Source organism: Hypomesus transpacificus, chromosome 9, assembly GCF_021917145.1.
Source record: "Hypomesus transpacificus isolate Combined female chromosome 9, fHypTra1, whole genome shotgun sequence".
Classification (NCBI taxonomy): domain Eukaryota; kingdom Metazoa; phylum Chordata; class Actinopteri; order Osmeriformes; family Osmeridae; genus Hypomesus; species Hypomesus transpacificus.
The window spans coordinates 4,185,378-4,198,007 of record NC_061068.1 but is presented as its reverse complement, the minus strand read 5'-3'; the positions used below and the strand labels follow the sequence as shown (position 1 = coordinate 4,198,007).

Sequence of the window (12,630 nt, the reverse complement as noted above, 5' to 3'; positions counted from 1 at the left end):
CCTACATGTCCGTTTTCAACTTCTGTCCTTGGTTTTAACTACCTTTAGGGAATATTCTTATAATTTCGCTTTTCTTAGAATACATCGCTAATCTGGCAAGTGGATGAGTAAAACCATCGGGGACTTGCTTTCAACCCTCTATGTCGGGTCTCGAAAACATTTTAATGATGCAAAAACAACAATTTTTGTCACGGATAACTCACGTCTCACATTCAGGTAAACCACAGGTTCCATACAATTAGATCTACCACCCATCAAGAAAGTTAATCATGGTATTTTCTGAATCTGAGGGGTTTACAGACACCCCATGAAGTCATCACAAATTGTGAGTAGGAGTGACAATTTTCCATCTGTTAGAATGGACTGAACAAACGTGCCAGCTCATAAAAATATAATTGAGTTGCTTCTTGAACTATGATTCCAGGCAGGCAGAAACACAATAGACCATTTTATTTATGAGAACATATAAACAATGTTCACATCAGACATCAGTATAGAACATAGAGGATTAGGGACTTCCAACCGGGAATGCAGAGCATGACAACACCTGGAAGAAAAAGAAGAGGACATTTGAGATGGCTGCCCCAAATCAGAATGGATACTTGGCATGACGCATGATAAAGACCTACGTAACACTTTAATGGGATCCTCTGCATCATTTCTCAGCTACATGAGGATGTGACAGCTACACACGTGTTTATTCTTCAGATGGCCGGACACTCTCGAAGATCCCTGCTTCCCTCATGGCATTGAACTCCTTGGTGGCGTCGTACTGCTTGTAGAAGTCAGCATAAGCCTGTTTCCTGGGCTCAGTGACTCCATACTGGAAAGCAGGAACAGGACACTCTTATTTCTAGTCATCTTAAAACAATGTGACAATCCTTTTGAAAACATTTAACAGTACTTTCCCATCCCACACAAACATATTGGTCAAGGAGAGAAGACAAGCAGTGCATTTGCTAAGGTTGGTGGTAACGAGCCTATAAAGCTGGTTTATATTTATGCTAGTAGTACTGTAGTTGGCTAGGACTACATTTACAATATTGTATACAGTCAGGAAGTACCAATCAGTGTTTGTAGTCGATGCCCATTAAAAAAGCCTGGTCAGTGGACACACCTTGAAAGCTGCAGCTGCAATCAAGGAGAGTGTGAAAGCAATGGGCAGATGAAACCTCAGACGCTTCCCCAGCAGTCCTCTCATGGCAGGCTTGACCAAAGACATCTTTAAATGACTACGGAAGAGAAGAATAAATGTTTAGATTCATACATGTCAATTATAGCGGAGTTTACTTTGACGAAGTTATGTCTCACAATTTGTTCTAAGTGTAGGCTGAGTATCTTTTCGACGACATGGCATAATGGACGTGCTGGCTAGCTGCACATGAGAATATCATCTGATCAGAGAACCTGTCTGGAACTGTCCCAAGTAGTTGCTCGCGGGGGTCCTTAAAGGACAACGAGTGGACTTTTGTCCGCTGTTTGGTTGTAACTGCTATCAGACGCAATAAAGAAATGTAACAAGACTACAATAACATTTAGCTGCTGTAGTAGCGATCATTTGCTCAGATTCCCAACACTTATAGATAGTGCGTACTACACCAGCCAGCGTTCGTTTGTGATATTAGCATAACACGTTTGATTATACCAATGAGCTGAGAAGGCTACCCACTGCAACCGAAACCAAAACCTTTAAAGCCGCGACCGAGTTTAAATACATTGAGACATAGCAGGTTAGGTAGGCAAACCGCTACCTAGAATACTAACACACACATCGAGCAAGCATTAGCTAGGGAGCTAGCTAACTGCTAGAAAATGTAAAACATAGATGACAGACTTGAGGACATGTACCCTTTGATTGAGGCAAGACCATACCATTTTTAACACAATACAACTGTACAATCAAACAAGTGTATTGAATATAATACATGTATTTCTTCTGGTAACGTTAAACCGTATACTTACTAATACGACTCGCGACCTTCACAGGGAAATGCTAGCACAGCTCTGACGCGTTGATCTTTACCGGAATGAAATGTACAGAGTCCGTTAAGGGACAACCTTCAGGATGGAAATTTGAAGGGTCAAATAAGGTACGCACTTGTTAATTTATAGGGTTTCTGACTTAATTACGGTATAGTATAAAAAAGTATAAGTCAGTAACTTATAATGAGCTACTGCAATCACAAGTTAAGAAGACAAATTTATGTACAGTATTACATACACGTAAAAGCGGCGGCACTGAAAACACACACAAAAAAGGCATGCAGGTGTCGCCACCATACACAGCTAGCTATCTAACTCAAGTTCCCCAAGACTGAATGTTGTTTTCTGACATACACCACCGAATTTGTTTGTTTTGAGTACACCTCTTTAATATTGAAATATAAATTCATTTCAATGTGAAAACAAAAAATCTGTTCAAAAAATTCAAGGTTTGGAATTTAAAGTTGCTCATCTTCGAACAGTAAAATTCAGATCACAAAAATTAACATAACTTATAACTAACACATAATAAGAAAGAAATTCTGATTGCAACTTCCGGGATACCAAGGATAGGTAAGGTAATCGAGCCTGAAAGCAATCGAATCATCTCACTTCTACCAATCGAATTTTAGCATTTTGTTCAATTTTAATATCTGAAGCTTGAATTTTTTTTAAATAATTTTTTGGATCTGAATTTTACTGAATTAAAAACCTACCAATTCGGTGGTGTTTAAATTTAAATGTTATGTATTCAATGCCTTTTAAAATTCAAAACATTATTTCACTAATTTGCTTCCATAGCAGGGCCATTGTTAGATTTAACGCTCTACTGGGGCACAGGCCCCTATTCATATCCCTTTTTTCTTCCAAGCTTGCTTCGCACAATGCACTACTCTGCTATATAAACTCCCCTTGCTTAACCCACTATACAACAGTTCAGGGCCGCGAGCTTGATATCAGCTTTGGCAGGGACATCAATAGTTAATGCCAGCACGCACATTTCATGTCAGCGCAAATACTGTTTTTTGAGCTTCATGTAATATTGTTTTTATGTTTTAGTCAAAATAAGAGGATCGGTAGGCCTATCATTTAGAAAATACCTGAATTCTGACTTGTGTGCGACACCTGAACTTCTGTGTGCGTGCTGCAGTGGCTATTTGGCAAGCTCAGAAGAGTGCACTGACATGGAATTCTGCGGGGATCGGCATGTGCTTTGATTTTACAAGTGTTGATTGGGATATTGCGTTTATTTTTTCGGCATTATCAATCTAAATGAATGCACTGACTAATAAAATAAATTGTTAAAACTCAAACTAGATTTTACTGGGGGACATGCAGCAGATTTATACTGGGGCACGTGCCCCAATAAAAAGGGTCTAACGACGCCCCTGATTCCATAGTAATGTAGTAGGTAGGTGTTGGACGAGAGCCGTGACTGCCCTTACCCCCCCCTGTACAGTAGGAGGCGATATGTGCACCTTTAATATGTTGGATGCGATCCGCCAATTAAAAACAAGAAGATGGCCAAACGCCGCATTGCGTGCGCAAGAGGAAGCGAGCTTGAAGACGAGTAGCCTCCATTGCTGGAACGTCCGCGGCAAAAAGGACATCATTATACCGAAGAAAAGGCGCTACAACTTACGAAAGTCTCCATGCTGGAAGGTAGAGAAACACGTAGACTGTAGTTAAATACTGTTTTCTAAATTAAGTAAACCGAGTTTGCCAAGACTCCTTGTCGGCATGCTCACCTCACATATCGTAGCCCATTGGCATTAGCTTTATCTTTCTATACAGCTAGGCTAACACTGTAAATCCCGGCTTTAGCAACCAATGGCTAGCTAGCTAAGCTAGTTTAACATGTGGCTGATTCGTAGCTAGCTACTGAAGTGGTCAGATAGCTAGCTAAATTGTATTCAAAGTAAAAACCTAAAAACAATAGAACTAGATAGCTTACCATAGTATTCTGACCTGAGTCAATTTCCCCATTAAGGTCGGTAGCATGGGCTACTTAGGCTAACATTTCACATTCAATTTACAGTTAAATTAAACTCATTTTGCGCATCCATTAAGGACCAATAGCACAAGCCTAAATATAAAAATATGTTGTATGTTTTTGTTATGGAACTGCTCAGCGTATTATTGTCGAAAGGTCATGTTTAAATGGACGAATGCAAGGTTATAGCCTGCTAAAATGGTCTAATCTCCAAATGGACCTACAGTGGTGGTAGGCTACCGGTTTGAGAGGTAGCGCTGCGCGATGTTGTGTTGCTAGACAACTTGAATGTTTAGTCGTGAACACACCTCAAAATATGCTTTAGTTTACTGGTTTAATTTTCTGTGGAGTGACGACATTGTTTTTCGATGTTGGATATTTTGTCCATACTATGATTGTGATTTTACGTATATGGCTGATATTCCAAGTCTTCACTTTCCGTTTCAAGTTTTGCCGTAAATTTCAAATGTCCGAATCAACGAAAATTGATATCGTCGTGGATGGAGAAATTAATTAAACTAAACTTCCCTCTGCAATTTCAATCAACCAGAAATAGTCAGTGACTTGCCTTCAAAAACGGTATACACGTAGTAGTAAAATAGAACAAGTATTAGTCATGTCTTCCCTTGGTCACCCCCCAAAATTACATGAGCATCTTGTTAATTTATGTAAGATGTAGTCCTACTTCAACGCATCAGTCTGAACTTTACAGTCACGTGCAAACATTTGAGTTTTCCCCATACATTCAGTTTTTTGTTTGTTGAAGCTGAATAAGGGCACACTGGTGATGTACAGGATACTGTCTTTTAAGTTTCTATGAATTTTCAAACAGCTTGTATGGCCATTGTCCCCTGTTGTAAATGCAGGTCATTCCAGAGTAATATGCCTGAGATTTATATATATATATATATATATCTCTCGACTACTCTTGTCCGATTTTAAATCTTGCATTTTATCATCAATCACAAAAGGTTGTTTCTGAAATGAGCGCATTTTCGGCAGGATAAGAAGACTTGAGTAACTGATTATGCAAAATGAATCAAATGTATAGTAGCCTACACATCATATCTATTATTTGACTTTTTTACATTTTACAGGAATTTGATTCTGAAGTTTCGTCCTCCGTACAGTGTATCCTAAGCATTTTGGTAAAAACATTTTTTATCCTTCTGAATGAAACATTTTACCCCTTCTTTTTCTGTTATTTCACTGACGTTCTGTAGGAGCTGGGATAAAATTATCAAGCCGCACACAAACATAAAAAGACAAATCAAATCAAATACCAAGCAATTTGCTTCGAGAAGACCAAGTAGGTTTTGGGACCTTGTCATGTCGCGCAGACGAAGCCGTAGCGGGTCTCCTTCCCTTCAACGTTCAACCACCAGCAGTAATGACCCACGGGACTTGGAGAGGAGGATTTTTGTGGGAAATTTGCCAACCACTCACATGGATCGGAAGGACTTGGAAGACATGTTCACTTCTTATGGCAAGATAAATGGTCAGTAATCAACACAATACCCCCCACCTCAGAGGAAAACTATTTTCATTTATCACCCTTTTTAAATGTGATAACACTTGGGCTACCCCAAGTTACTCATAATTTAAACAAATTCTCAGTGCCTTTGGACAATTCATGAGTGATGATTGTGTGATCCAAGGGTGTAACCTTATACACTCTCACATACTATCACACTCAAGCCACCTAGCCTACAGCCCATCACAGTTCTTTTTGTTGTCAAGCATAACCAGCATACCACTGTCAGTTAAACTAGTATGCTTGCTGTTTTTCTTAATCGTATATATGAGTAACTTGAGGCCTAGTGTTATCAAACATTACAGATCCTAAAAAAAGTGTTTCTTGGTATGCGGTCCAAACCCCCTTAAATATTCCTCTTTCAGCCCTCTCCATGTTCCACGGGTACGGATTTGTTCAGTTTGAACGTGTGGAGGATGCGGAGGCAGCTAAGGCGGGACATAAGGGTCGAATATATAAAGGTTATAAAATAGGTAAGGTTTACCTGCAATAGATGTGAATACCTAGCTATATAGGCTATTTTTTTTTTGCTTACACTTTCTCAGAAGTAGGAGGTCTAGATGTAGTAATCTTTAATGCTTTTGTCAACTTGTTAAACAGCTTTGGCTTACTCAGTTTGTGCCATTAGTGCATGCCTTTCAAGGATCTGAAGTTTAAAATAGCATCATTTGTCAAGATTATATGTTCAAGCAGGGTGGTTACCAGTTCCATTTTAAAGAACTAGTTTTTGCTTTCAGTTGGAATTAAAGGGTGGTTGGTAACAATAAGACTGCATTCAAACACCCTCTGATTTCAGGGCCCATTTTTTAGCTTTGAGTTGGGAACTTGTGTTACGTAGACATTGTAATTGAAATGTTGTAGTCTAGAATTAATGCAGTGAATACTTACTGTATCTAGGGATTCTACACTTAAATCATTATGATGATTTCTGAATAAAAATGGCGTTCTTCTTTTGGAGGGATGCACAATAAAGACCTAATAAACACCTACAAACCTTAACTGATGTATCTTAAAATATTTAACTAGTTGAAATGTGGTTGGCTTTTGTGTTGTCAATGAAATGGGGCACTAATATTTATAATACTTTTCTGATCACTTCCACTTGTATGTAGGAAAATCTTGCCTTGATTTTTCAAGGTTGAAGCAACACATTTCTCCTGATTTGAATTTGTGAAATAGATAGGGATGAATTTTGCTTAAAGAACACCATCCTGCAAAGAACTTCTGACGTTCTGCAATATTTTTTCATCTCGTCAAATTTTCTATTTGGATTTTCAGAACTTCTCTGGAGCTCAATTTTATGGAACGTGGAAGTGTGCGCCGTGTCAAAGTTCATGATCACTTCAAAAAGCAACAATCCGCTGATATTAAATTAAATGTTACTGTTATGTTCAACGTTTGGATTGGTTTATTTTCAGATGTAAATATGGCTGCGGAGCGACGACAGAGTAAACCTCAATCCCGGCTGAGCCCTTCACGCAGGTAAAGTAACGCTAAGTTGGGTGTGAAGAGTTGCCAGCATTTCAGCTGCTCTCTGGTAAAAGCGGTCTTTTTACAGCAGTCATTTTCACCGGGGGTTGTCAAAGCGCGATTGACAAATTGAGATTTTAAAAAAAATATCCCTCCAAGCCTTCGTAGATAAAAACAAAACAAAATTGAAATAAATAAAAAAAAAAAAAATGCAAGGAGATTTGAAATCCAAACAAGTGTCTTTGTCTCTCAAAGATTTTTTTTTTCTGTTTCACTTTTTCTTTGCGTCCCACTGTGTTGTAGACACATAAGTGTTCGAGGTCTTTTTTGGGTGTAGAAATTCTAGGGTCATCGAAGAGAGAAACTGGTGTTGATGGATTACACCAGCACAAAAATACGCTTGCATTTTCACAGGTCCTGACAATAAGGGTGATGTTTCAAGCGTTGGCTAATGTCAGTAGGCTAAACTCTAGAAGAATGCGATAGCGGCTACTTGTTTAGGGGGAATTTTACATTCGCAATAAAGCATCTCTTGTGTTGATGTGTGGAAATCTTTTGGGGTATTTTAAATATCTCCTCTTGGCGTCAAAATATATTCGGTAAGGAATATAACAATAAAAAAATACCAAAAGTATGAATGCGTTAATTCTGTACTGTTACTTGGGTCCTACTTGTGATATTGTTCTTTGGAAAACTAGCGTCCTCAAACTTGAATTGCAACGGATCTGTTACTCATCGTTCTCTGAGGAGTATGCTTGGTCATAATGAGTAGAATAGGTATGCCTTTGCAAATAACCATCATTGTAACCGTCACACTAGGACCATCTAATCGGTGGAAATTGTGCGTGCCTTCATGATATCCTTCAGGAATGGTCTTTCAGCCTTTATCCGGATCGCGTCTCGCCGTTTTGCGCCTCAAATTGGAACTGAACATAGATAACCATAGTGCAGAAGGTATGCTTCCGGCTCTGAGAAGAACTTTATTTCAAAAAGACAGTGTTCAAATCCAAGACACTGTGGTCCTTGTTGTTATCCCCATTTATCGGTTCACTACCCAGACTAACAAACAAATTCAAAAATCTACTGAAGGAGAGTTTACCAGGAACTATCAAAAAAATAAACTCTAAAAAGACAACAGTGCACACGGTTAGAGTTCGTCCGTCAATATAAGCCATAAACATTGTCAAGTGGTCCAGCCCGAATTTGAAGTTTTTGTTAACTTCTGTTTGTCCCTCCAGGCCTCCATATGGCGGTTATGGGGATGGCCGAGAGGCGCGCCCCCGTTCCCGGTCCCCTCTGCATGGGCGCGATTCACGGGAACACCGGGACGGGCACGAAAGCAGGGAACCTGGCCGAGAACCACGGCTGGGCGGAAACCCTCGCGACCACGAGCCCAGAGACCCCAGCTACGACCGGTACCGGGGCACCGAGAGCAGGGAGAAGGATCCCAGAGCAGACCCCTCATACAGGTAACCTCCCCAGCTCTGCCACCTAGAGGAGGAGGCTCCAATACACCAGTCAATGTCCAGTGAACGGCAGCTCTCTTGGCAAAAAGACCATGTTGATGGCAGTGGTCAAAGGAGAATGGCCAGCCTGGTTTCATGGTGTCCCAGTGAATTGAGTTTGTTTCAGATGTATCTGTATGCTTTTTCTTTGCAGAGAGGAGGGATATGATCGATATTACCGCAGTGGTGCCCCGGACGATTACTACCGCAAGAAGGAAGAGCCTTACAGAGACCCATACCGAGACCCATGGAATGGCCGCAGAGAACAGGAAGGTAAATAACGTCTTATAGATTACGTCCAGGACTAGTACTTTTTTTTTATATATATATACATTCGGGATTAGAATCAAAACCCACAAGGTGGCAGCTCTACAGGAACAGCATTTGGTTGTCCTGATCTTGAGAGACGAGGGTATTTGTCCAGGGGAATTGGGAGCCCCTCGATACAGGAAGTAGCAGCATGCCTGTGTTTTTCCTCCCAGAGGACCGTGGGAGGGTAGAGGAGCGCCGCCGTAACGAGCTCTACCGCCAGTACTACGAAGAGCTGCAGCGGAGATACGACACGGAGCGCCCGGTCGACTGCTCCGTCATCGTCGTCAACAAGGCTCAGAAGTATGTGGGCCCGTTTACGCTCTTCAAAAGGATCCTTTGGATGATCACATCAGCCAAAACTTGAGCTGGTGTGAGGAATGTAGTATATCCACTGTGTCGAATACACAATGTTTCTTGGCACTGGAAGTCTGATGCCCTAGTTGTCCTGAAGGCTTCTGCAAACGGAATGCTGAATCGGGTTATTTTTAAATGACACTTAACCTGAAGAACAGTTGGTTCTCACCGTATTTTGAAAATGTATTACAATCGCATTTTTCATTTCATATCCTGCTTTGTGTGTGTGTGCGTCCTTGCGTGTTGTCCATGCTGTAGGGAGTATGCGGAGACAGTGGGCCGGAAGGTGCGAGACCTGGGCATGGTGGTGGATCTGATCTTCCTCAACACCGAGGTGTCCCTCACACAAGCCCTGGAGGACGTTGGCCGCGCCCGCACGCCCTTTGCCATCATCATCACCCAGCAGCACCAGGTCCATCGCTCCTGCACCGTCAACATCCTGTTTGGAACGCCGCAAGGTAGGACAGGGAACAACTGGGTGGTTTGGACTGTTGGAGGGGAAGTGTATATATGGATTGTATTTTGTAAGATGCTAAGCAATGGCTACTTAATACAAGTCATCCAACACTAGCTCTTATTAGTTTAAAAATGTCTATGTCCTGGCCCTTCAGAGCATCGTAACATGCCCATGGAGGATGCCATGGTCCTGGTAGCCCACAACTACGATGCGTATAAGGTGGAGAACCGCGATAAGGAGCGGGAGGAGATTGCCAGGAAGGCAGCCAAGATGGCCGACGAGGTTCTGGTCAGGGAACCTGACAGAGAGAGTCACCCCGTCACCCTGCTGCCGACCATCACTCTGCTATCTGAGAGCAGGTTAGTCTGAAGGCTTTCTGCTGTTTTTCAGACTGGAGTTCCTGCTGCATTGTTCTGTGTTGTGTGTCTTTCTATCACTTGTTAAACTGACTCATTTCTCTCCACCCCTATCTCTCTCCACTTCCTGCTCTCTTGCTCTCTCTACCCCTCTCTACCCACCCCTCTCTCTCTCCACTTCCTATGCTCTCGCTCTCTCTCTACCCCTCTCTACCCACTCCTCTCTCTCTTCACTTCTCTCTGCTGTGTCTTGGCAGGTTTGTGACCCCAGAGGAGCTGGACAGTCTGATTAATTACCTGAGGGACAAGAGGGAGCGCTTGGTTCGAGGTAGGGCCGACCCACATGCAGGTACGCTCCCACTCTGGGACACCCAGCTTTCTCACACTCAATATGTATTTTAAAATATAGCCAGTAAATACCATGTGACTTCATTGTTGACCCGAGTGTTTGTTAACAGCAGTGCGGTTTGTAACTCTGGTGTTCTGTTTCAGCTACTGGCCTTCCTCCCTCAGTACCATCCCATCACGAAGTCTCCCCAGCCCAGCCCATGCCCCCCTCAGCCCACTCGGTCCATGCACCTTCACACAGCACTCACCCGGGCCACATGGGTCTTCCCCCTTCCTCCAACCCCCCGCCCAACCCCAACCACCAGCAGGAGTTACAGGCTAAGATCCTCAGCCTGTTCAACAGCGGTGTGGGGCCTCCAACCTCCTCCCCAAGCCCCTCCATGGCTCCCCAGGCTCAGTCCTATGCCTCCATGGGCGTCCAGCAGTCTCTCCCTCCCTCGTCCCTCCCCACTCCTTCACAGCCCCCCATGGGTGCACGCCCCCCAATGCGACCAGGTGGGCCCCCCCCAAGCGGCCTCCCTCAGGGGTACGGAACCCCTCCTGGTCGCATGCCACCCCACCAAGGGGGACAGAGGCCTTCCGGGGGCTTGTCTTCGGGGGCAGGAATCAACTTCGACAACCCCAGCGTGCAGAAAGCTCTGGACACACTCATCCAGAGTGGCCCTGCTCTTAATCACCTGGTCAACCCTGGAAACTCGGCCCCACCCAGACAAGGAATGCCTGGCATGGGTCCGGGCATGGGTCCTGGCATGGGACAGCCCCCGTCCGTGAACATGTACCCCCGCCATTACTAATGTTATCCGCATCTTTCCTGATCCCTAATGTAGTGGCCCCCACGACCTGGGCCCCTCAGTCTACCAATCATCTTTTGTTCAAAAAAATTCCTCAGTTAGTGATGTCGATGGTTTTCTTAGAAGTAATTATTTTTAGTTTTACGTTTGTAAATTGCTTTTTAATTATCAATGAATGTGTTCAAATTTTTTTTTTTACTCTAGCTATTGTGATAGATGGTTATTTGTTGACTATTTGAAACTTTCCAATATTTCGAAATGAATGCCACTTGGTCTGGTGGCTGAGAGGGTGTGTAATTCATTGCTGCATTACTTGTAGGGAGAAGTAGTAATGAGCCCCTTGCCCTGCACTTTTTGTTTTTGTGGCTTAGTTCTGACTTTTATACACCTGTGTGACTGTGAATACTTGCAGTGCTCATGAAATAAACATTTCTTGTGTTTCGGAATGCAGCTTGTTGTGGTGATGAAAAGGACCTCCCCAGGGCGTATATAAATAACTGATAACGGAAATGAGCAGTCTCCAATCTTGCTGTAGTAAAATGGTATTGGTTTATTGCATTTTGTGCTGACAAATCTATAAAATGGAACGGGAATCGCCAGAAGCCATAGAGAGATAAGCGTTTGAAATGTAAAGATAAAAGTACTTTTCTCTTTTTTTTTATGTACCATGAAACACAATAGAGAATACATATTTCTTTCAAATATTTAACTAACACTGACACAAAAAAATAAGCACCTCCACATAACAGTGAGTGACACTAAGTTGTATATATTTATATATTTTTAACAGGTAGATAACCCCCTCTTGCTGGCTCCACTCCCACACCCAGTTATCCACATACATACACATCCCCACGGAACTGATCATAGATACATGTGACTGCTCTACCATACCACACACTACCAAGGAAGGAGGGCAGAGGTTTGGAATGAACAAAACGGTTTACCTTTAGTAGATGTTTTGAGTTTGTGTGTGTGAGTAACTCTTTTGTACCTACACCCGTTCCTGTTTAAAACATTCATACAAAACATATCTTTCGCAACTCCAGTGAATTTAAAACAAACCCTGCGTGCGAGATGGTTCTCTGATGTCCTAAATAGTTTGTGTGTTGTAAGTGCATTGTGTTCCAGAGCAACTTAATCTAGTAGTAGTGTAATTTACAATCGATGGTGATATTCATGAGCAGGGTGTCGAGAATCCCACTCATTAATGCTGACATTTAAGCTTGTGGCCATATTAATCCTTGCCTTATCTGCCAGCTTGTGTTTGTGTCGTGTGTGTGCCTGCCAGTAAGAACAAATGTACCACTTTTGGATCAGAGTTTGGGGTTAATTCCTTGGAGTTTTCCATGTTCATGCATTTCCTAGATAACTGAATAATACTTTGGTTATCACTTCATCTGTAAATATATATGAAACAATTAATACATTTGTGAATTGGCCTCTTTGACAAATATTCTAAATTAAAACTGAATTCTGTAACTCACATTTCAACCAGGACATACTGGTGTTCTAGATCAAATCAAA

At 42.2% G+C, this 12,630-nt stretch overlaps 2 protein-coding genes across 7 annotated transcripts; one reads left to right on the top strand and one right to left on the bottom strand.

The window, feature by feature from the left end:
* Window positions 1–435: 435 nt before the first annotated feature.
* LOC124470657 (cytochrome c oxidase subunit 6C-1) lies at window positions 436–2,058 on the bottom strand. 2 transcript variants are annotated; one of them, XR_006956443.1, is made up of 4 exons: window positions 1,963–2,058; window positions 1,118–1,232; window positions 630–823; window positions 436–547 (listed from the first exon to the last, which is right to left on the bottom strand). XR_006956443.1 is itself a non-coding variant. In XM_047024615.1 (4 exons), exons 2-3 carry the CDS (start codon window positions 1,220–1,222, stop codon window positions 698–700), a joined length of 231 nt encoding a protein of 76 aa, XP_046880571.1. In that variant the 5' UTR covers window positions 1,223–1,232; window positions 1,963–2,058; the 3' UTR covers window positions 436–547; window positions 694–697. The 2 variants fall into 2 exon arrangements, 1 of the variants encoding a protein (XP_046880571.1); XM_047024615.1 differs by having other exon boundaries at window positions 694–823.
* A 1,460-nt stretch (window positions 2,059–3,518) lies between these two features.
* On the top strand, window positions 3,519–11,549 carry ncoa5 (nuclear receptor coactivator 5). Of its 5 annotated transcripts, none has more exons than XM_047024609.1 (11): window positions 3,519–3,645; window positions 5,200–5,474; window positions 5,876–5,983; window positions 6,929–6,992; window positions 8,219–8,449; window positions 8,640–8,758; window positions 8,968–9,097; window positions 9,407–9,609; window positions 9,763–9,967; window positions 10,222–10,313; window positions 10,457–11,549. In XM_047024609.1, exons 2-11 carry the CDS (start codon window positions 5,306–5,308, stop codon window positions 11,104–11,106), a joined length of 1,971 nt encoding a protein of 656 aa, XP_046880565.1. In that variant the 5' UTR covers window positions 3,519–3,645; window positions 5,200–5,305; the 3' UTR covers window positions 11,107–11,549. The 5 variants fall into 5 exon arrangements, with proteins under 5 accessions (XP_046880565.1, XP_046880568.1, XP_046880564.1 ...); XM_047024612.1 differs by having other exon boundaries at window positions 9,398–9,609; window positions 10,222–10,292; XM_047024608.1 differs by having other exon boundaries at window positions 9,398–9,609.
* The last annotated feature ends 1,081 nt before the right edge of the window (window positions 11,550–12,630 follow it).

What these genes read in the sequence shown, in the direction of transcription:
- LOC124470657 (XM_047024615.1), bottom strand. Translation starts at nt 1,222, where the DNA reads ATGTCTTTGGTCAAGCCTGCCATGAGAGGACTGCTGGGGAAGCGTCTG. An exon ending in TTGCAGCTGCAGCTTTCAAG is followed by an intron (nt 824 to 1,117) that starts GTGTGTCCACTG and finishes CCTGCTTTCCAG; the next exon opens with TATGGAGTCACTGAGCCCAG.
- ncoa5 (XM_047024608.1), top strand. Translation starts at nt 5,306, where the DNA reads ATGTCGCGCAGACGAAGCCGTAGCGGGTCTCCTTCCCTTCAACGTTCA. An exon ending in ATATAAAGGTTATAAAATAG is followed by an intron (nt 5,984 to 6,928) that starts GTAAGGTTTACC and finishes GTTTATTTTCAG; the next exon opens with ATGTAAATATGGCTGCGGAG. An exon ending in ACTCTGCTATCTGAGAGCAG is followed by an intron (nt 9,968 to 10,221) that starts GTTAGTCTGAAG and finishes GTGTCTTGGCAG; the next exon opens with GTTTGTGACCCCAGAGGAGC.